Consider the following 22,741-nt stretch of genomic DNA (forward strand, 5'->3'; position numbering starts at 1 on the left):
GGAAGGTTGCAGGGAACTTCTTCTCTTCCCTAGCGACAATCTAGAGCTAGGGGTAGGGTGTGGAGGGGGGCAGTGGCTTTACACTGACATCAGGACATGTGGCCCTGGCACTGACAGCCAAGAGCAAAAGTCTACAGGAAATTTGTCTTTTTCTTTGGAGACAAGGTCAAGTGCCTGAACGTGCAAGCTCGGGACATTCACGCATTTGGGACCTGAAAGGCACACAGGGCTGTGGGACACTGGGATCTGAAGCTCAGAGGCTGGTTAGGTGGAAACCCTAGGGGACCCAGGGCCTGGAAGGGCAGCCGCCAGGGAACTCAGGCCTCACCGTCTTTCGTCAGGACGACATCTCGGCCTTTGTGTTTCCAGATGATGGTCGGAGGGAGGGAGCTGACCACATCACACACGATCACGGCATCTTCCCCCTCCCTGAACTCTTGTGGGGTTGGTGCATTCTTGAACATGAGCTTCTCTGGAAAATGAGCAAGAGGAGAGTGAGGGCAACAGCCGCTTCCCCCCACTGACCCCTTTTTGCTAGAGCCATACTGCTCAGACTCCAGCTGTAGGCAGCTCTCAGTCCAAATACATGGTGGCCCAAGAGAGGGTCCCGCCCCATCCTTGGCCAAGATGCCAGGCAAAGCAGCTGGTGTAAGCTGGGGAATGTGGCATCGATGTTGGGCAGTCAGTGTCTATTCATGGAGTGCTAAATTTACTGTACTTTGTGTGGAAAGGGTCTATGGAGGTAAAGGAGTCTGTCAACCAAGGGTCCCTTGCCATGTGGGACGATGCTAATGAAGCACGAAGCCAGGCGGAAAGGACTGGCATGACACCTAGTCTACAATGACTGGTCATCAGCCCTTCCTCCGTCTCCCACCCGTCGGACACCCCAAACCCATTTACCTAGAGCAGAGAAAATTCTGAAGAACACAGCGGAGGAAAGGCAGGCTTAATGGGAGTAAATTCTATGGCGATCAATACTGTTCCATTAGCTGTCGCCCACCATTACACTGGCCAACGAGACAGAGGCATGATAACAAGGTAATGAGATGCCACCTCCAGACCGGGTTTCACTGACGATGGGAACCGCCTGCTCTGAGTGGCCCGGAGTGCTCCGATAATAACCCCCCACATCCCACTGAGCCTTTGAACTCCATTAGCAGCAGGGGAGAGTGAAATAAGAGGGGAAACTTGAATGGCACGATAGTCAGCCAGCGCCTGGAGAAGGGAAGGGGAACCCTTAGCAGCCCTCTGGGAACTGTGTAATTTGAATTTAGAGAATGGAGGCCAGAGGGAGGTAGCTGGGACCCGTGTGAACCGGGGCTGTGAGTTCTGAGCTGGCTCAGGATCATTTAAGAACATGCTGGCGCTCTCAGCTCAGTTCAGAAAAGACTCGGGGAATGGAAAGGAGGAAGGCCTCAGCGGCCCTCGGCTGAAATCGCACTCTGCCTGCATCTTCCTGGCCAAAGGAGAGGACTGGCAGTACGGAAGGAGACAGGGGCGGCTCTTACGGAAGATCTTCACGTTGACCGTGGCCTCTGACTCGCTGCCATCCTCGCCAGTGACCACACACTTGTAAATGCCGGCGTCGTCAATGTTGGCGTTGTAGATGGTGAGCGTGGAGGAGGAGTCATCATTCCACACCACGGAGATCCGCTGCTGGTTCGGGGTGAGCTTCTCTCCGTTGGGGGAGAACCAGGAGATGTCTTTGTCTTTGGCATCTCCTGCCACTGAAGAGGAAGAGATTATTTTCAAACCGTAGGAGTTAAAAAGACGACGTGTCTTCCGGGGTGACCGAGGGTACTCAGCAAGAGCCACGGAACAAGAGGTCACGGGGCTTGATTACCTGGCAGGGAGACCATTCATGTGGAGGACGTGATACCCCCTTCCCCTGGCTTCCGTGCTTTGTTGTGACACACACACCACCACTCAGGGTGCCTGGAAAGAACTCGACGACCCCCTGTGAGTACACCTTCTCCTTGGTGAGGGAAATGGAGAGGTATTTGCTGAGGACCTACTGTGTGCCGGCTTCTAAGTGAGCAGCTCCAGCCTCCCAGAAGACAGAGCAGAGGGGATTCAAGTCTAGGATCTGAGCTCAAGGGCCTGGCGAGTCTGCGCCAACTAATCAGCTTATTTGTGAGGGCTCGGACTGTGGTCTCCAGAGCAGAGGAGGGGACATTAGACATCATCTAGGAGCGTGGATTCCAACCCGTTTTATTCTAGCGTCTGGCCCCGCCAAAACTGGCACGACTGTCATTTCAGCACCCCCTCTCAGACAGACACATCCGTCTCCGTCAATCCTGCAAGGAAGACAGCCTGAATCACCCATGCATCCTCTCCCCGGGCACCGAGGAGAGGCGGGTGCTGCCGCGTGGCCGTCTCAGACCCTGTGCGGGAACGAGGGCTCCGGGCTCTCTCTGCACGGCGCCCTTCCCCAGGCCACACCACCCAGCCCTGCACAGATGCTTAGTATGGAAATGAAGCCGCCTTCCTTTCAGGGCCCATCATGTTTTCAATAAATATCGCTATTTGCAAGATGTGCTGTGGGCTCCACGGCTGCATCTCCAGATCATTTAAATTGCTGTAATGAAGGCAAAGCTGGAGTGAACACATCCGGCGGCCACCAGGCACCTCGTCCAACGCAAATCATGTTTGCATTTAAAGGCCCCTCCCTGCCAAAAGCTGCTCGCTAAATGTCACGGTTTACACCTAGCTCAGCTCAATGGCCCTGCTTCTTCCACGATCCGAATCCCAATCCTGTCACAGATGGGGAATCCAAAGCCTAACCTGAAGCTTTTCCTCCACAGGACGTTTCCTGATGATTTCTGAGCTGTGGAAACGGGGCACATTTTCTAAACAAAGAACAAGGACACCAGATCCAAAAAAGCCCGGGGCCCCAGTGTGGGGACCATGGGACGGAATATGGCATGACAGACCTGGAAAACCTGGGACCCACATCCTCACGGCACAAGAGACACCAGTGTGCAATTGTCTTTCAGGCAAGTTTCTGACTTTTCTGGATTTTCGTGTCCTGGGAGATTCTAAGAAATAAGCCTTACGCCGACCCCCTGATACATGGTTCTCCCGAATCAGGCAGAGAACTCCGGCTGGATACAGAGCAGGGAATCCGGGGTCTTTCACTATTTGGGAACTGTGCTGACTTTCCTCTGGAAATCCCTAGCTCTCCTCTGCCATCCTGCAGAAGCCCAGAGGACATTTCTCTGTGTCATGGAAGCCCTTAGTGAGGGGAAGGAAGAGGGCCCGAGAGCTTCCCTGGCCCTCTGGCCGCACCATCAACCCTCCAGTGAGGCAGCTCCAGGCGGGACCGGCCGTGCACACACACGGACCACGGGCTGCCGCTAGGTTCACTGTCTTTCCTTAAATGCAGTGGGGCTCGGGGCACTTGCCTTGGCATAAGAAGAATTTGGATTCTCCAACGCTGATTTCTCCTTGGCTGGGGACGATATCCACCTGCAGAGAAACTGAAAAAGACAAAGTCCAGCTGAAACACACATCAGGATTTTTGAGAGGGGAACCCAGAGCTTTCATTCAAAAGCAGGGTCTCCCTGCTCACATTAAGAAAGAGTGAAGGGAGGATGTGGTCTGGGCTGAGAGCTTGTCACCAAAGAATCCACGGTTCCTGTGCCAAAGCCAGGAATGGACATGGTCCGGATCCTTCCCTGTGGAATGGCGATCCCCTATCAGACAGCGCAGGGTCCTCTGGGAGATTTGGGGTGACACCCCCACCACATGTTTCTGACCTCTTGAGTAGGCCACGGTCCTGCTCTGAACAGAAGCACTTCTGGGATTCAGAGAAATAACAGATCAGTTATTTCTGGAAATCAGCCTGAAGTGTCCCCACAGCTGTGTGACAAGGAGGCCTGCCACTCCCGACCTCTCCAGTTCCCCATGTCACCATGCTTCATGACTACAGAGGAGGAGTCACCGTGGTGACCCGGACGGATCTGGAAGCAGGGGACGCCTACTGCTCAGCCCGCCGGGTGAGTAGGGGACCTACACCCCTCTTTCCGTGAGAGGAGACGGTGCACAGCCTTGTCACGGCAGTCAGTCAGATGCCCTCCCAGAAGGCTGTAGTCTGTGCCCTGAGGAGTTCCCTGTATCGCCTGGCTACCTGCACTAGATTTTCCTTTGATGATCGTCGTGCTCTGTCATTCCTCTCCACCAATAAGACAGAACACATCGCCGGCATCCCACAGACTGCCGGGTTCATTTGGTTCCTCGAGTATCTGCTCGGAGCAGATAACTGTTCCTTATGAAAATATAGTTTTAGGGCAGGGGGAAAAAACTGCTTTTATCCATTTGGATTCAACTTCCTTCTGCCTCCCCTCCTCTTAGGGAAAGTAAATGTGAAAGCTAAAAGCTAACGGACATTTGGTTCGACGCATGTCGCCTCTTCAAGCGGATACGGAGGCGGGCCAGGACCAACAGGCCGGGTAATAGAGACTCAGTGAGCCCTTCCTTCCAACGGCCATTTTCTCTGCGCTGCAGAACCCGGGCCTGCTGGTTGCCATGGAGACGGACTCGCAGGCAGAGCTGCTGCGGGTCTCAGTCTGTGCTCCGTGATGAAGGGGCCACGGGGCACTCAGCAGTCAGCAGAGCAGAGGGATCAAAGGGCCTGTGGGGGGCTGGCCAGGGGAGCCGTGGGGAGCACTGGGCCATGGGAGGCGAGACCCTGCTCACCACCAATGACAAGGCAGACCCCGGAGAAGCCGCAGAGGCAGAGAGGGAGGATGCTGAGTGCTCCACCATGAGAACTAGGGGAGGCTGGACTCTGACCTCCCAGGGCTGGTTTGGAAGGAACACCATAGTAATGCGGGGGCAGCCGGCCACTCGCTCACTGGGTTTACTGCCGATGACTCACCCAAGGGCCGGGACTGTACTCTCAGAGAGCAGCGAAAGGGCATCCCCTACAGTTCCCGAAATGCCAGACAACACACGGGGCTGAGAGGGCAGCTCACAATGGTGTCTCTAGCTGTGGTGCTTCTCTTGTCTCCTCTGGCCAGAGCTAGGTGCGCTCGGCTCCAAATCGAGGGAGCCAGGAGGAGTCTCAACCAGCACCATGTTCCACTTGCTTCTTTCTCCCTCAAGAAAGAGAGAGAAAGTGCCTTCGCTAAGATCATCTCTGTTCAGGGCCAGGGTGGTGGTGGCCGTAGAGCCCAGGCCCCCTGGCTCCCGGGGAAGCGTTCTTTCCATTACAATGCTGCCTCTCTGAGTAGAGGATAAAAAGTTTCCACTCATTCACTTTAACGAACAATCTGGAGAACATGAGGCAGGCCGCTCGGGTTCACCATCCCCTAACAGAACAGAGCAAGCCCAGAGCTGCTAAGGCTGTTTCCACTCCGGGGCCTGGCCTGACGGCGAGGGCTGCAGGCCAGCGCCATCCATCGTGAGGCCAACCAAGGCCTTTCCACTCTGTCCGTGGCTCGCGTCCCACGGAACGATGGGCCCATGAAAGCCCCGGAGCCGTGCCTGTGCCATCCGTCACCTAAGTAATGGTCCTTTCTGGAGTTTACTGGGGCATTCTTTAGAGAATTCGAGGCATATTTCTGCCGGAAAGGTTCACGGGCCCATATGCCGAGCATCGGCCGCCAGCTCCGACATATGGATCCTGTTATTGTCACAGAGCTCTCACTGCCTTGAGAAGGATATTCTTATCCCAAGTGAAAAAACAGCCTTCATCTTTTCAGCTCTTTTCAAACGGAACATGACTCTCCGGGGGCCAGAGAACACGGCGAGGCTCAAGAGTTTCAGACCCAAATGCGGCCCGTCTCCTCCTCTGGGCCCCGGAGAGCGATCAGAAACAAAAGTTTCAAAGGAATTCCCAGCTTAAGCAGAGCCCACGCATACATTCATCATCATCACAGAAGTGTTTTAGAGAAGACATGTCCGTTTAGACTCCCGGCACACATGGAAAAGGTAGCGTGATTCCTCCTGCAAAGCAGCAGAGTCAACGCTGGGCCAGAGGAACCCCAGACTCTGAAAGTCAACGCTTGGATGTTTTCCATCAAAGCACAATGGCTTGTGACTCTTCCTCAAACGCACAACCTTGAATTATTAGGTTTAATAACGGTACGTGGAAATCCGTCTCCACTGTCCAAACCGGTTCCCTCTGCTTTGTGGCACCCCGTCCTCCTCACTCTATTAGGCCTTTCATTGTTTGCAATAAAAATTCCTCCCACAACTTTTGCCTTTCTCCGGTTGCACATATAAGTAAAAATTCCTCACCAGGCATAACTCCTACCTTTAAAGACACCTAGGAAAACCCTTCTCCCTGAAAAAGTATTTCAACTCTTGCTTTGCACAAATGCTCTGCAAAAGGCCATGCGTTACCCTACCCCCTCCTAGATGCGTCCAGAGGTGCATACTGACACGCATGGGTGTCTGGACCCAAAGGGTCACCATCCGCCACAGCCAGATCACAGGTTCCGGTTTACAAAACATACGCCATTCCTTCGTCGGAAGCTCACAACAGTTCAGAGACAGAGGAAGGGCCTACCTGATTGTCTCCATCCTATACAAGAGAATTTTAATGCTCAGAGAAGCAAAATAACTGGCCTCGGGTGACTCAGCTAATGAGCAGTTAAGATTCAAAATCATCTGATTCTCTCCCCCTCCCCAATTTATTTATTTGGCACACAGAGAGAATGCACAAGCAGGGGGGAAGGGACAGGGAGAGGGAGAAGCAGACTCCACTGAGCAGGCAGCCCAATGCGGGGCTCGATCCCAGGACCCAGGATCATGACCTGCGCCGAAGGCAGATGCCCAACAAACTGAGACACGGAGGTGCCTCAAAATCATCCGATTCTAAGGCTCCAGCTCTTCCCTCCACACCCCACAACCATCACGGACCTTTGGCTGGCTATCTCATAGGCTCATGATGACCTAGTAGTCAGCATTTGCTCTCTTTCCAAATCATGGGCTAGAAGGAACAGAGTGTACAAACATCTCACAGTCAAGTTGCTCTTTCGTCTATACCCTGGTTAACTCTAACTGGCCTCTTCGCGCACATAGCTATATTATATGATCATAGCATTATAATCCCGATTTCACAGATGGGGAGGTGGAGGCCCAGAGCCATAAGTAATAGTAATGGGGGAGTCCAGATTCCAACCCAGGCTGGATGGAGTCGAAAACTCTAGATATTTCTGCCATACTCTTCCATCCCTTGTGAACAGACAGAAAAAGGGTTCTCTTAAGAACAGAATGACCCCCCCTACCCCCGTGCTCATCTGATTTAAAAAGTAAAATAAGCTTGGGGGAGATCTGTACGTTTTCAAATGTGTTTTCCGTTTAACTGGTCTTTAAAAACAAATGCTATGTTCGCAAAGAGGCACACTTAATTTAGCAAACCGTTTTAGAGGTAAATAGAAGTTCGGGCACCCTCGACTTTCTAGAGAAGCAAGAGAAATTCCTTTAGTTGCTAAGGAAAAGTGAATTCAGATTTTAGTTCATAAAACATGCTAAGGCACTTATCGGGAGAGGTGGAATTCTTACCAAAGCAAAGCAACAGAGAAAAATTATTCTGAGTTAAAGAAGGAGACCACAGATTTCACTGGAGTCAGTGACTTCTTGCTGTAGTTTGATTTTTACCGGTTTTCTTTTCAAGATTCTAATGTGTTTGACAAGGTAGGAGGTAACAGCAGAATGCAAACCCAGGTCTCTCCCACGGATAATTGAAAATATTTTCTTGTTAAATGGTGATAAAAATGCTAATTGCTGAGGAAGACGGACTGTAGGTGTGCAGCAGGCCCAGAACCAAGGTAAGGAGATGCCCTGGTCACCCATTTAAGGGTGAACAACAGAGGATTAATGTGATTGGTGACTATGCACCAGATAAGAGAATTTTCTAGAACCTATTTAATAACAGCTCAGGATTTTTGAAAAAGACATCAAAGTGTCACTATGCATTTATTTTGTTAGCTATTGTTCTAGAAATGAACCTTGCATATCACCATTCTCAAGCACTTCCATGGAGAATTGTATTTTATTTTTCAATTATAACTGAATGCTAACTCTCTTTCATGTCACCGTACCCGTGGGAGATCCAGATGTCTGGACCAGGAGTGTAACAACGGAGGGGCCCCCACTTGCCTCTAGCAGTTTGCTCTCCTTATGAGGAAAGCACCTGAGAGAACATACAGGATAACTTGAGTACTAAACCAACCAGACTCAACGAAAGCAAAGCCAAAACCTATGTGGCAATACTGGCGCATGGCTGAGGCCTGGGACTCTGGACCAGACTGTTGAGTGTGAATCTCAGCTGTGCCACTGAGTAACTGTGTGATCTCGCCGTGTGTTTCAACCTCTTGGTGCCTCTGTTTTCTTATCTGTAAAATGGGGACAGATGGAGGGCTGTTGGAAAGACAAAATGAATTAATATTTGTGAAGCACTTAGACTAGTGTCTGGCACATAATAAACATCTTATGCTTGCTGTGTATTATTATTCTTAACAAATCTGCATTAACAACCCTTACTGAAGAAATTATTTTGATCACAGTTTTTGAGGGAAGCAATGTTTCTCTTTATGGCTTAAGATCAGGTAACCTTCTCGAATGATCCAGTTGGCCAGGTGGCCCAATTCCACTCTCTATACTAATTTAGGATATTCTACTTGCTAATCCCAACTTTATTGGTAAAAAGATGACTGAATTCAATCAAAGGCAAACAATAATCATGCAGGCGCTCTAGACAACCACTTCACCGTGGTCTGTTTTCTCATCTGTAAAATGGAAAGGATGGTAAGATCGCCTTTGTGTGGCCGGACTGTCATGTTAATTAATGTCAGGAGAGAGCCCTAGTTAACAAGTCAGGGTCTGGAGCCAGAAAGGCCTGGGACTAAACCCCGGCTCGGACTTCAGGTAAAACTCTGAGTTCTCAGGTGAAATCTCCGAGCCAGTTTGCCACATTTGTATATGAACGTAACAACCCTATTTATTTATCTCTAGGCATGTTGAGATGATTTAGAAAAGTAATGTAGGTAAAGTACCAAACACCAGCTCAGGCTCTGTTGGCTGTTTTTCCCGTGGTGGTACATATACGATAGCATTTAAACATACACACACGCACCCCCAAACAAACAAAATCCCCCATAATGCTTGTAGCAAGAATAAGAGAGCGGGAACCCTTTACAGACTATTCATAGACACATATTATGTTAACTGTGCATGTTTATATCTATGTGTATATATGGTCTATTCACTGTGAGCCTAGATAAACGTGTGTGTGTTGTGTGTGTGTATGTGTAGAAAAATGCAACTGGTCAGATTGTTATTGTTTCAAAAAGCAGCTAGACGTAGGTAAATTTATCTCATTTGGGGAGAGAAAAACCAATAAACAATTAGTAATCACAAGGAGTCTCACCCTCACTAGACACATGAGTCCTAGAATTCTGGCTTGAGCTACCGCGGATACCAGCTGGGCAGAGGAAGAAAATGAGGTAGACTGTTTCACTTTCAAATATTAACCCAAAAGTTAAATGTCATTTTAAAGGAACTGTAAAATACGTGTTCTCAGAGATTTTTGGCTTCAGGTTCTGTATAATGTCATCACAAAGGCAGACCATACCCTAACTGCCGCTGGAAGCATCCTCATTGCTTAAAGTTGGCTTGTAGCAGCAACCGAAACCATCTAGAAGCCATGTGTAGGGCTGCTCCGTTGGGGCCCCATCTACGGAAATGCTGATTTCTAATTCCCATCTAAACCTAAACATCAGAAGTCATCTAGATAGGGTTCCCAGGCCAACTAAGTTTATAACGAGACCCTGGGGAAGCCCTCTGTGTGAACGGGCCAGACCCCCGGCGTCCCCCCGGATGCCAGCCAGCCGAGAGAGTGAAGGAAGCCCTTCAGAAAGCTGTGGTCTTTCCTGGTTGAGCCAGTGTGTCAGAGCACAGTTCAAGACGGGAAGAGGAAGGAAGGATTAATCTTGAGGGTGGTGCAGGGTTCATTCTTTATTCACCAGAATGGAGACACCAAAGCTCCCAGTGTCACGATGAAGCCGTACGCCCAAGTTACAGATGTATGTAGACAGTGCTACCCCGAATTCACTCGAAGGAGATGCGGGGTGCCTGTAACAGACAGGTTTCTGAAGTCTTTCATTTTAATAAAAATACCCAAACTGGGCAATGTTTCCTTACAATAAAGAGTCCCGGTGAAAATTCTCTTTAGTGTCCTCAGGTCCCCTGGCTCTTCCAAAGTGATGGGGGAGGTGTGGAGAACATGAACATGGCCTTAGAATTCTTCAGCTTCCCATGTCATATGACACTACAATAGACCTTTCAACAAGGGAAAAAAGTCCTGAGCATCACTGCACAACCAAAGCCTACGAGATTAATCTGATACCCCATTTCCCCAGACGTTCCATCCTATGGAACTCTGGTAGCCAAACAGCAAAATCACCTGCCAGGAGCAGGGGGCTCTATTTCTTAGTATCCTACATGACAGGAGCTGCTGGGAACCAGGACTAACGGGGTGCCGGCTCTGAATCATGGGGCTGGCTTCACGTCAGAACACAGAGCCAAGGCACGTAATGGTTTCAGTTCTCTTGGCCTCCCCGAGTTCACAGGGCCACATTAGCATTTTTGTTAGGTCTGATCAAATGGTTTACATTTATAGAGAAAAAGAAGTCAGTGGTTTAAAGCCATAGTTGGTGTCCCCACAAACCACCCAGCAGCTAGAAGGCTCGACAAATGTCACATCACGTTGTCCTGTGCTCCCACTTAGAGGGCAAGAAGATGGACAGGTTCGTTTAATCTGCTCAGTAGTAACGGATTCATGCTGGTGCCCAGGACCTCACTCCCACTTCCAATCCCCATCCCCAAGAAAGTGCAGTTCTTACTGGGAGTACAGGGGGCATCCTTAATGGGTAGCCAGAAGAAATGACCCAGTGGGATACTAAGCAAGCCAAGATGGACCCCAACGACTTCCACACCACACCCACCGATCAGACATGGGGGAGGAGCCAGCTTGGCTCTGATGAGATGTGTGTTTATTTTTTGTTTGCTTATTTTAGAAGAAAGTCATAACGGAAGGAGATGTGTTGAAGAATTTACTATGTATGTATATTTTTTTCCTCCAAAGCAGCAAAAAGCCAGAAGTATACTTGTAAAGTCTCAAAAGTTCCCGATTCCAGATGAGGAGTGAAATTCTTTCCAAGTGGGCATTACCCTGCTCTCATCCAGTCCACAAGGGGTGAAGGCAGGACTGTCTGACGGCATTGGGGACCACACAGCAGAAAGCATGCGTGTGTGGTCAGAGGTGGCAAACGCGGATCTAGTTACTTCTCACTCTGCCACTATGTTGGATTCAGGACTCTAGAGTTGTTAGTAACGAAGAAGGGGAGAGCCAGAGAGGACCTGACACATCACTGGCAGCCCCTTCCTTTTACAGAAGGGGAACTCGGCGGGCAGCCGCCAAGAGCTCCCACTGCCAAGTCCAGGACCCACAGTGTTGGCTCCACGAGTGGATTCCCGCCCTGAGGCCCTTCTTCCTTCTGTGTCTTACTTCCTCTGTGTGTCCTCAGTGGTTATTTTACCTGCTTTGCCCTAGTCTCACGTCTGTCCCCAAAGAGCAGGCAGAGGAAGCTATTAAACCACAATTAAGGAAGCCAGACAAATGGGAGGGGCTCTGCCCATCCTGTCCGAAGCCAATTACAACGCCTGCTTACTTCCAACACCGCGGTCCCTTTTTCGCAGAAGCTCGGCTTCCCTGTTTCCTTTTCTGACTGCCCTTCCTATTGTCTGCCTTTTTTTTCAGGCCAGCCCTTTGCATGAAACTAACTTGCTGGAATACAAAGCAAGGATGCAAATGGCTTTTTGGAACTCGGCTAAGGTTCTCCAGATGAACAACGTAAAAATCTATCAATCTGCCTACACGCTATCTGATTGTGTCCAGGATGTCCCGACAAGGTTTTCTTAGGTCCGCTCTCCCGAAAGGCTGTGTTCACAAAATGACTCACCTAACTTCTTTTCTTCCGGCTGTGAAAAGGTACTTGGATCAAAGAACCGTTGTTCCCCTCTCGCCCAACAGTTTTTGCCAACATGGCAAGAAGTTGAAATTATACGTTCTAATATTTGTCCAGCTGTTGTTTGCAGATGTTGTGTTCTTTACACCCAGAAAATGGAAATTTAGAGAACGCTTGCCTGCAACTTCATCCTGAGAATTTCAGATCCTGCCCGTGTCTTTCAAAAATGTCCTTATGTGTTCGTAGCTTTAAGCACATCTGGGCTATTGAAGATACAAAGGCTTATAATCTCTCAAACAACCAGTGCAAAGAGTTGTTAAATTTGGTTTGTCATGTGAAAAATTCACACTTTCAAACAAAGACAGATATAAATATATAGTAATTAGTATGTGCCAGTCACCTTACTAAGCACTTTATTGGATTCGCGTAAGCCTCAGAACAATCCTATGAGATAGGTACTCTTATATCCCATGGGACAAAGAAGCTGAGGAACTGAGAGGTTAAGTCACTGGCCCACAGTCACAAAGCCAGGAAGAGGTAGAACCAAGAACTGAACCCAATGCAGATCCGGCTCCAGGATCCTTGATCTTAAGTCTGTGTTACTTGGGCTCAATTGTCAACTTTCGTGGAAAAGGGGCTGGTTTTGTGCTGGATGAGCTAAGCACGGAAGTAGAGAAAAATACTATCTCCTTAAGGATATGCTCCACTCAGACCCCGGGATATAGTGACTATGAAGGGGGGCTTGGAAACAGGGTCCTTGAATTCTGGGCCCACCAGCCACATGCCTCTCCCTACTGTAGCCTGCCTTCGTCTCCAGACTGAATCCTCCCTGCTCTTCCATGGCCTCCCCCATGGACCTGGCCTTCACGCCCCCCTGCAGCCCTCCTCCACCACCACTAAGTGCTTAGCCCTGGTGGTGGCTGCCCACAGGATCAGGCCGGAGGCTCTGCGTTGGATTTTCCCATCTATAGCTCGTTCCCAATCCCCCCGATTTGGATTCTGGATAAGCCATGTCATCCCTTATCAAAATGTTAATATTAAAATTGTTCTTTGGTGATACATAAGTTGTGGCTGAATCTCCACTCCTCTGTAGGATGTGCATTTGAAATGGATTATTCCTGGATCTGGTCGTCTGGCCCTCAGGGGGTCATTCTCCCTACAAGGCCACCTGTAGAGCTTCCATGGTGAAGAGCTTCCTAGGAGAGGCCACACACGATCTTTTCTCCTGGGTGGAGAATCCATTCCCCACTCCCTCAGCCACTGTCACTCCCAACCAGACGGCGCCTGACCTATCAGATGACACACAGAACCACATTACACAATAGTTTCAAGGGGACAGAACAGAAGAAAACCGAGCCATTTAAGTAAGAATTTTACAAATAGTATATATCCATGACTCTGGAGAATAATCATATTGTTTTCCCGAGTTAGGAACTAATAAGAACGCACCCACTGGCACCACCATCTAGGGTACGAGTTGAAATGCTCTATCTAGCTCTGTGGCTTATCAGGAGCTTAGGGCTGAGAGCAGCCACAGCCCGGGGAAGGGTGTGGGGAGGGGTTAGGAAAGCAGAGGCTGCAGGAGATGGCGGCCATGTGTGGTCCCGGCACATCCGAAGTCCGTCTTCATTCCGAGACTGTGGTATTCTACCTGCCAGCCTTACAGTCCCATCCATCCATAGAATTACCCATAACACTGTTTTCTGAGTCTCACTTAAAAGTCCTTTAGCTACGCTTACACCTCCTTCTTGTCTTCGCACAGCATGATTTCAGGGACCCAGAAGAGCCCCAGAAGCTTTTCTCCAGCCCCAGGCTGCTTATCGGCCTTCCTTCCTACACTCTTGGTACTTCTGCCTTATGATTTGTATGCCTAATAACAGCAAAGGCCGCTGGCTCTATTCTAGGTCGCTTGCTATCAGTCTTTTCAAATTATAATGAATCAAAGATTTGGGTAGAGTTATTTTTTAGGAGGGCTGGGGAAGTTGGGAAAAAAAAACAACCCAATGGGTAATGTTACACTCATCTTGATAATTGGGATCTCCTTCATGTGCTAATCATGCTCGAGTTTTCCCCACCCCCCACAATACTGCTGTAACCCTAAAGAACTGCTAAGAAGTCATAAAGTTAAATATGGAATGAGATTCTTATGACAGCCTTTTTAGTTTTTTTGTTCAGATTTTGTTTTTGTCGCAAGATTCCATTTAAGCAACCACTGTGAAGGTCTTTCATTATTCACTTGGGCTCCTTTCCTCCCCCAGTCCAAACACAACTGTCCTGACACTCTCGCTATGCTTTACTCAATGGGCAGGAGTATCTTTGAATCCCAGTCTGTGAAATCAAAGACAGAACATTAAAGAGGGCCCCCTCCCCCAGTGGCACCGTGTCGTCGTGGGCTTTGATGTTCAAGGACCAAAATGAGTAGGATCCCAAGGAGCCAATTTGAAGGTCAGGGGCAGACTCAAGGTTCACTCATGAGAAACAAACACAACCAAAATTGTAAGATGGAGGCAGAATTTTCTTTTAGGAAGGACTTCATGGAAGCAATGCTTCCTAACTTCTCCATCAAGGTGATAGCAACTTCAACACCAAGTAACTAAACTTTCTTAAACCTATGGATTCTCATCTCAAAAAGAAGGAAAACCTACCAAGAGACACATTCTCACTTTAGGGGAGGTTTCTGGAAAACCTCCTCTTAACTCCAGGAGACCAGACTCCCTCTCCTGGCAATGGGAGTTCACGGGGACCACAGTGATGCCGCTTGACACTTCCAGCACCAAGTCTACATAAGGGACCTGGGCAGGACAGGGGGAGGACACACACACACACACACACACACACACACACACACACACACAATCTCTCCTTCACCTTGCCTGTCTCAACAGTGATTTCTCCAGGAGCTAACTTTTGAACTTTCAAAATGGTGTCGGGTCACAGTGGCCAAACTGAGGCCACTGGCCAGTGAGTTTTCCTTCTTTAGAAATACAATCAGCCCCAACAGTAGCTAAACTTGGGGGAGAGCAGTCACTAGTTTCTATTCCAAACTGCACTCATAGCTACAAAACCCAGAAGCCCTAAGACTGAAGGCGACCTGGTCATATTTGAATGAATGGCACTACCATAGGATAAGGTTGTTTTATGTTAAATTTCTGGTCCCTTCTATCCCCATAAGAGACTCCCTGCCAAAACCACACTGCACGGCCAACCCGATGCAGCCAGCTGGTGCCACAGGTCAGTCATGAGTCAGCCTCTGTCCACTAGCAGGCTGACTGTGTTGTCCTAGGGGTAAACTCGGCAGGACTCTTTGAAGCATGGATTGGGACAGGATGGACCACTTGCTTCACTCGGGCTGGGATCTCCCCACCAGGCCTGTCTTTTGTCTAAGAGAGGCCCTGCTCTCAAACCCCTTCGGTCACCTCCCTCCCTGCCCACCTCACTGCCATAAGACAGACAGACATAGTCCTACTCTCCCAACAGAAGCAGCAACAAACTATGTCCAAGAAGAAAAAGCACTGACACACATGAATATATGCCCCTCTCCCTGGTCATGCATTAGACCTGATTTTGTGACAAGGCAAGCTGCCTTTATTTCTAGAAACAAGTCATAGTTGTCAGCATCACTAGGTGGCCTTCAAAGAGGGCAGTATCTTAGAGAAAGCTGTTCAACAGTGACAGTCTGACAACCAGGTCTGCTAACGGGCCGGAACTGGTTGAGTAAATGCCTAAGAGAGGAAAGTGCATGATTCCCGGGGTGCTCCTGTTCCCGTGGGGGCAACAGATCTGCTTCCAAATTTCATCCTGCTCTCCGAGGGTAGAAGTGATGCCTCTCTTTTCCACTTTTCTGTTGCAGGGTCTGCATCTCATTGAGTTTCTCTCATGGTGTCCATTCAGGCAAGATGACACTTTTTGAATCATCTACCCAGAGACTTCCAATGCACACGCACCCAAGACCCCCCAGTCTGAACAATGGCCGTCTCAAACATCACTGGACTGTGAGGGAAGTGCTGCTTCCTAGGTAAGGAGAGGTGATGATAAAACCCAAACTTCCATCCGAAACTTCCCGGTAGGTTATAAAGCTGAAAAAACAAACAAAAAAACCACCCTAAACACAAACTACCTCATGAACGATTTGACCTCTGTGGGCTGTCTTTTGTCCCCAACACTTTGAAGCAAGGCTATTAAATGACCAAAAATGAGTTTGAGTCCTAGGTTGGGCTTTGTCTTGGACCAAGATTCTTCTGTAAGGTCACGAAAGAGAATGACCCTGAGGTCAGAACTGCAGTCTAGAAGGAAAGCGCATCAGGGTACACAGAAGGTACGAACTGGTCGACACATTCATGCAGTATGGAAGCTCCCTATATGCTAATTCTGTGGCTTCTCTCAGCCTTGCAGAAACCAACTGCGACATCAGCTTCACACCCAAGCTGTGTGTGATCAGCGCCTTCCCTCCCGTTGGGTGCCACAGACTGAGGCTACTGCTGGCACCTTCCATGAGACCTCGACTCCCCATGCAAAGCTGGCCCAGACTTTAGTGAATGGAGTGCAGTCTCCAGAAAAGTGACACTTCTGATCTTTTCTTCCCTGGGAAGTCAACCAGGACCATGGGAGGACTGATCTGAGGCTACTTCCTGGTCTTGCCTGTCAAGGTCTGGCCCCGGGATCCTCTGCAGCCTTTACAGCTTCCATGGCCATAACAAGAACGGAATGGGTTGTGATGAGGTATGATGGCCAGTCCCTGCTCTGCCTCCATCACGGCCCCTCAGTGTCACAGAGGACTCGATTAATACCTGTTTGGTGACTGACCTCTGTAGAGATGAGCCTGTGTACGCTCGATGCTTAGCACAGGGCTCTGCACATCGTCCACCCTGAAAGTTCTGTCCTGAACAAATCTGAAGATCCTGTTCTGCCTCTTCTTTTCTGAGGTTCGCTCTAGCACAGTGTGGGATTGTGCATGAGACGCGGGGCTCCAAGCCCTAGAACCGTGGGTCGGCCTGGGTAAGAAGTAGCTGGAGAGCTTATGAAAGCAGATTTCCCTGCTGCACCTGCGGAGACCCTGACTCAGTATCTCTGCAATGGGGGTCCTGAGAGTAACTTTGAAATGTTCCTCTGATGGTTCTGATACGCAGCCAAGTCCGGGATCCCTGGCTGAGCCAGGATAACCGATACACTGCAAACAAGATCAAACTCAATGCAATGTTTCCAGCTCTTGCCCCAAGGTTTCTACTTCACCATCGTTCTTATGTTCTTATGTTGCCCTGGTACTTTGCCCCCCACCACCCCGTGGCCAAAGCGCTGGAGCACTGTTCTGCAGAAACTCCTGTTCCACGCACTGGTGTTCAGGTCTGTGACCTGATGCCAGCAAAGTCTAACTCAAACACACGTACACATCATGCTTTGTTTAAAGCAGATACGTCCTGCATTCAAAATGGGTGCGGTACGAATGCACAGGAAGTTACAACTAGCTACCACTGTCCTCAGCACACCTTCCAGTGTCCTTGGCCTGTCCCGCCCCGGGGAACTCATGAGCTGCAAAGAGAAGGCATCACTTAAGTGTCAGTCGGTCCGGTCAGCAATCTTTTTTTTTTGTTCACTGCTCAGCCTGCCGTGATCCTTGCATAAGCCTCATTTAAAGCTCCCACAGATACATGTGCTGGTCCCTACGTAGTTATGGTGTAAGAAATCTATTCTGCATGCTCGGCCCAGATCCTTGTTAACCGCCCCAGGAAGGGAAGGGCGAAGATACGCAGGAGGCATGACACGCCCCCCCCCCCCTAAAATGAAACTTCACAGCTCTGATATAAAAAGCCTTTGAAAATCGTGAATTAGCCATAAATCATAAAATAAAATGAATTAATACTGTATGGAGTACCTTCACAATGGCAGTTAGAAAGGACACCGAGCACTGGATGTGAGTCCTTTTGCCCGGGAGTCTTTCCGGTTGGTGGGACAAGAAAATACCTCTCTCTCACCTTTATTCTGTTTTACAGATACACTTCAAACCTCTGCATTTAAGCGGGTCTCTCGATCCCATGCAGAGGCTGATAAAAGAAAATTTCCAATTGTTTCAAATAAGTCGTAGCTGAATTCATCTTGCGTTGAAGGCTGCAGAGTCCCAAGGACAAATGTTCCTATCCCATGTAAACATTATTATTTATTCTTAATATCTTTATGCTTGCTCATTGATTTTTTTTCCCGCTCCCTACAACATAGATCTCACTGTAAAGGAAGAAGCCATTTGATGGTTCATTCATTCTTCTCCGAGTGTAGGAATTCGTACCCACTACAGGCCTGCAGGTGCCTTTCCACCTAAGTTACAGATCTTTCCGATCATTCAGTGTGGCTCTCTAGGTCTTTTACACTCCCTACAAATTGCCCACAGGTAGGAAATGGAGAAGAAAGTATAGACATACATTTTCCTATTGCTTTGCTTCCTCCTTTGCTTCCTCTGTTTTAAACTATCAGGATAAATGCAAGTTACCTAGATGTCAGCACAGCTCGCTATCTTGAGGACTGACCCACAGGACCCCGAGAACGCCCTGTACACCATGTGGGGACCCCACCTGCTTTTTAAGTAGCTGGTACAAACTCAACTTCCGGCTGGCTAAATAATGGGGAGCTTAAATTTAGAAATTGATAACATTATTTAAGAGATGACTTGAGTAATAAATCGGAGAAAAAGAGGGAGTAAGAGAATCACACCAAGTGGCTAGACATAAGCTACAAAGAGCGAGGTCAGGTCGTTCTGCAATTTCAAAGGATTTCCTACTTGGCTTTACACCCAGCAGGTTACAATAAATGCTCTCCACTGCCTGACAGCAACCTTCCTCTCATGTAAGTTTCATCTCCCGGTAAATTACATGGTTTAAGAAAACGTATTTTAAAATTGTTTTGAATGGCAATGCATGGGTCAGTCCCTAAGAGTGCGGGAGGGAGGTGCCGTGGAACGAGGATCCGGCACCCACATAGCAGGAGACCTGGATTCTGGGGCTAATCACCTTATTTGCGCCGTGGCACTGGTGCCCCAGCAGTAAAATTAGGATAAAAGTAGAGACAGAGGGTGGCCAAGTGAGAAAGCAGATGAAAAGGAACCGGAAAACCAGGCTTTTGTTCTGGCCGTGCCCCCAGGATACACCCACAGGATCTGAGGCAAGTCCTTTTCTCTGGCCGGGGCCCACTTTATTCATGCAGAAAGGAAGGGACTGGACTGATTTTTAAGGTCCATTCTACCTTTATAGTCACACAACTGGGGTCAGCTGGGCAATTCTTCAAAAGGGCTCCCAATCTCCCCATCTTCCTGCCAAGGCTGGCTTATCCCATCCTGTCAGGCAGGGCAGAGCGGCCTCAACCGGCAGGCAAAAAACCCCACTTAGTTCCAAGCCAACCTACACTTCATGGAGCACGACAGCTCATCGCAAGTCCTAACCCCCAGGGCAGGAAGTCTAAAGGGCTGCTACAGTAAGCCTGGGATCCTGGTGGGCCTGACCTCTTGCTAGCCCCCTCCCATGCTGGGGCCCTAGTCCTTGGATTCAGAGACTGGCTGACATCCTGGTCCCAATCAGACAGGGGACCCAGCACACACACCATGCTGCCACCTGGTGGGCTGAGAATCGGCCCCTCCTCCCCGCTCCTGCAGCGGCTGCTCCCATTGGCAGACCCTCCCAGGCCCTTCTCCCATCAGAAAGGGGAAGGCTCTTTGCCCCTCTGAAAGGTGGTAAGGAGCAAGGGAACGCAAGGGAAACGCCCGGTGCACAGTGGGCACCCTACAGACCATGATCACCATTGCTCTTCATTAACACAGTCCACGGCCCAGAAAAGCAAGCGCCCGATAGCTGGCTGGCGTCAGCACACGTGGATTCTAAGGCCTGAGTCCCTGCCTTGAGTGTGAACAGGCCTGTCTTGATATGCCACATTGTCCTTAGGAAAGGGTTTACCGTGTGATTGTAATTGGAGGCCTTCCGTCGCCTTGCCGGGAACGGGACTGGCCTCAGAAGCCGGGGCCTGGCAGTGCCCGGTAACTGCAGGAGAGCCCAGAAAAGGAGCGTCAGAGCCAGCCTAACAGGTGACCCCCTTCCCGCTCCTCTCACCCGGTGGGCACGGGGTAGGGGTGGTGGTGCAGGTACAGAGGGAGGCGTGCTGGAAGCGGAGCCTGGAGCGTGTCTCCAAGTCACCCGTCCTCGTCCCCGGACCTACTGCAGTCTGATAGGGGAGGGAGTTAGAGAACGAGAGAACGAGACAGACTGTTCTTCTCTCAAGGCTTCCAGTCCCCTTGGGGCATAGGCAGAAAGCTTGATGCTTCTTCAAGAGTTAAGCAATCCCTATGGACTTAAAAGATGACATATGAATAACGTGGAGGACAGTAAGCTGTGTTTTGCCAAATAACATCATTACAACACGGCTCTAAGGAAACCAGGGAGCTAGAAAGAAACTGCCCGCCCCATCTATCTGTGTTTCTTCTTCTTCTTGGGCTTATGCAGTCGCGGGCCACCTCGACATATGTGCTCCGGCTGTACCCCCGGGGCCCATTCCAGGGAACACTTTTTGAAGCAAAAGTGGCTGAGGGTCTCATTCAAAGAATTTTTAAGCTCTGGAGGCTAGTTTGTCAAAAATGGAACGGACTCCCTCCTCGGATCTCAGGTGGCCGCCTGTCGTGGTAACAAAGGGAGAGAATCAGAGGGGCTGGAGCGGCCTCCCCGGCTTCTGAGGCTAGTCCCATTCCCGGCAAGGTGACGGAAGGCCTCCAATTACAATCACACGGTAAACCCTTTCCTAAGGAAAATGTGGCATATCATACAGGCCTGTTCACACTCAAGGCAGGGACTCAGGCCTTAGAATCCACACATGCCGACGCCAGCCAGTCTAAATCCCACCAAACAGAGCCCGGGATAAATGTCGCTCGGACTTAGGCAGCGGGCGAGCGGGCAGCTCGGTGCCGTGAGGCTGACAGTGCCCAAGAGATTGTCCGGGGCTCTCCCACACCGTGCGCGCTCACAGCACAGCTTGCAAATCCCTCCGAGCGGATTCTCTCGGCCTGGGCAGTAGGAACTCATCTCTCCAGCACTATTTAGACTGGGAGAATGGCAACGAAGTCCCCAGCAGAGGAATCCGCAGGGCTATTCCAGACCAGGGACATTTCTATCCTTGTTTGAAACTGTACCGAGAAGTAAGGAGAAACTGCAACATGAGTGAGGCGCCCACTCCAGACGCATCACTCACATCAGCTTCCAAGTGTCTGACTCTGGGCCAGACGCTGTACAAACCCAGTACCAAGCCTGCGCACTCCCTGACTGTAGGACTGAACCTCTCCTGGGAGCCTAGTGCTACCCACTGTGCAGATAAGGACGCTGAGGCTGACAGGCTACCTGCGAGCTGGCCCTGGAGAACTCAGGGCCGTTCTACTCCCACGTCCATTCTCTTCCACCATGATGCTTCCAGTGACGGAGAAGCGAGAAGGGGTGGAGAGAAGAAAGGAAATCTGAGTGTTGCAGAAAGTCTGTCCCTTGGAATGTGCATTCACAGACCATGCTCACAGGTCCCAAAGATCCATGTTTTCCTTAATCATCCTCTGCCCAAAGCTAGGTGCCCAGACATCAGGCTCTGTGAAAGATCATTCCAGATGATGTCTTATAATTCTTTTGGTACCAGATCCCATGCTACGAAAAACTCTACCATAGAGTGTTTACCTCTAGAGATTTATTTTCTTCCATTAGCTAATGTTTCCCAAAGAAGGAACCTTGGAGATGGCCAAGTGTCTTAAACAAATACGCTTTCCCCTGCCTTTCAACCCTGATGTGCTTAATATGCCCTTCTTGTTGGGATGGCTGTTATCTGCAGGAAGAGATTGTAAGCTGCTGCCTCTTATTCTCTCCAACCTCCATGCACTGGGCCGTGCCTGGGCCCAGCCAGTGCTCAGTGCATGTCAGATGAGGGAGGAGCGTGCAGAACATTGAGCACAGCCTCAGCCATGGCCAGTGGGCTGCAAACAGGAGGAAAGGGCAGAGCCTGGCTCTGGCAGAAGACCCCACTTCTCTGTGCTGCCTGGAAATTTGGGGTCCTCTTCTGCATACTGACCTCTGGGAACTTCACCTCTTCTCTAGGTCCCCAGTTTCTTCAGTTATAAGAACAGAGCTATTGAGTGTGAACATTCCTTCACTCTAGAGTATTAATGAGTTGGATTTCTATCTACTTTCTCCTGTTTTCCAAGATCTGCGTAAGGACACACTGTCACAAAAGCCATGTGCCTCCATATATTTCAAGAGACACAATCTGAAAGTAAAGGAAATCTCAGCATCTCATGTTTAGGAGGTTTCAGACATCCTCATGTTTCTAGAAATTTCCATGTAGTTTGTAGGAAGCTCATTCCAGAATCTTACTGATGACTGTCTATACTCCATATCCCCCAAGGGACGGAAGAAAAGAAATGACCCCAGTGTTGATAGAAAAGCCACACACAGACTGTTTCACAGTGTTCTTATTAAGCAAAGCAGACAGAAGAAAAGGTGGCTAAATCATAGGTCCGCCTCTCCCTCACCACTGTGCGGCCAAGCACCACACAATAGGCCTTTGGAAGCAGCTGGCTTGTCAGTGTCATTCCTTGCACAGTGGGTGAGCTGAGGCAAAGATAATTTTCCAGGCTGTTTGGCTATCAACAGACACCAAATTGCTTAGCTGAGCAGACGTGATCCCCTTCAACTTGTTGCAAAATCCTTAAACAAACCTTGAAAATGGAAATGTGTTCTCATTTTATCTCCTAGCTAAAGGCTGCT

At 49.6% G+C, this 22,741-nt stretch overlaps 1 protein-coding gene across 15 annotated transcripts in view; it reads right to left on the minus strand.

Moving 5' to 3' along the window:
* Positions 1–22,741, minus strand: part of NCAM1 (neural cell adhesion molecule 1) — a 301,008-nt gene that overhangs the window by 62,659 nt on the left and 215,608 nt on the right. For all 15 annotated transcript variants that reach the window (XM_059416966.1, XM_059416911.1, XM_059416957.1 and 12 more), the window contains exons 2-4: positions 3,405–3,479; positions 1,509–1,727; positions 329–472 (exon numbers count right to left, since the gene is read on the minus strand). In XM_059416966.1, coding sequence (XP_059272949.1) covers positions 329–472; positions 1,509–1,727; positions 3,405–3,479 — 438 coding nt within the window. The remainder of the gene's footprint in view (positions 1–328; positions 473–1,508; positions 1,728–3,404; positions 3,480–22,741) is intronic.

Source organism: Mustela nigripes, chromosome 1 (assembly GCF_022355385.1).
Source record: "Mustela nigripes isolate SB6536 chromosome 1, MUSNIG.SB6536, whole genome shotgun sequence".
In the NCBI taxonomy this organism is placed as follows: domain Eukaryota; kingdom Metazoa; phylum Chordata; class Mammalia; order Carnivora; family Mustelidae; genus Mustela; species Mustela nigripes.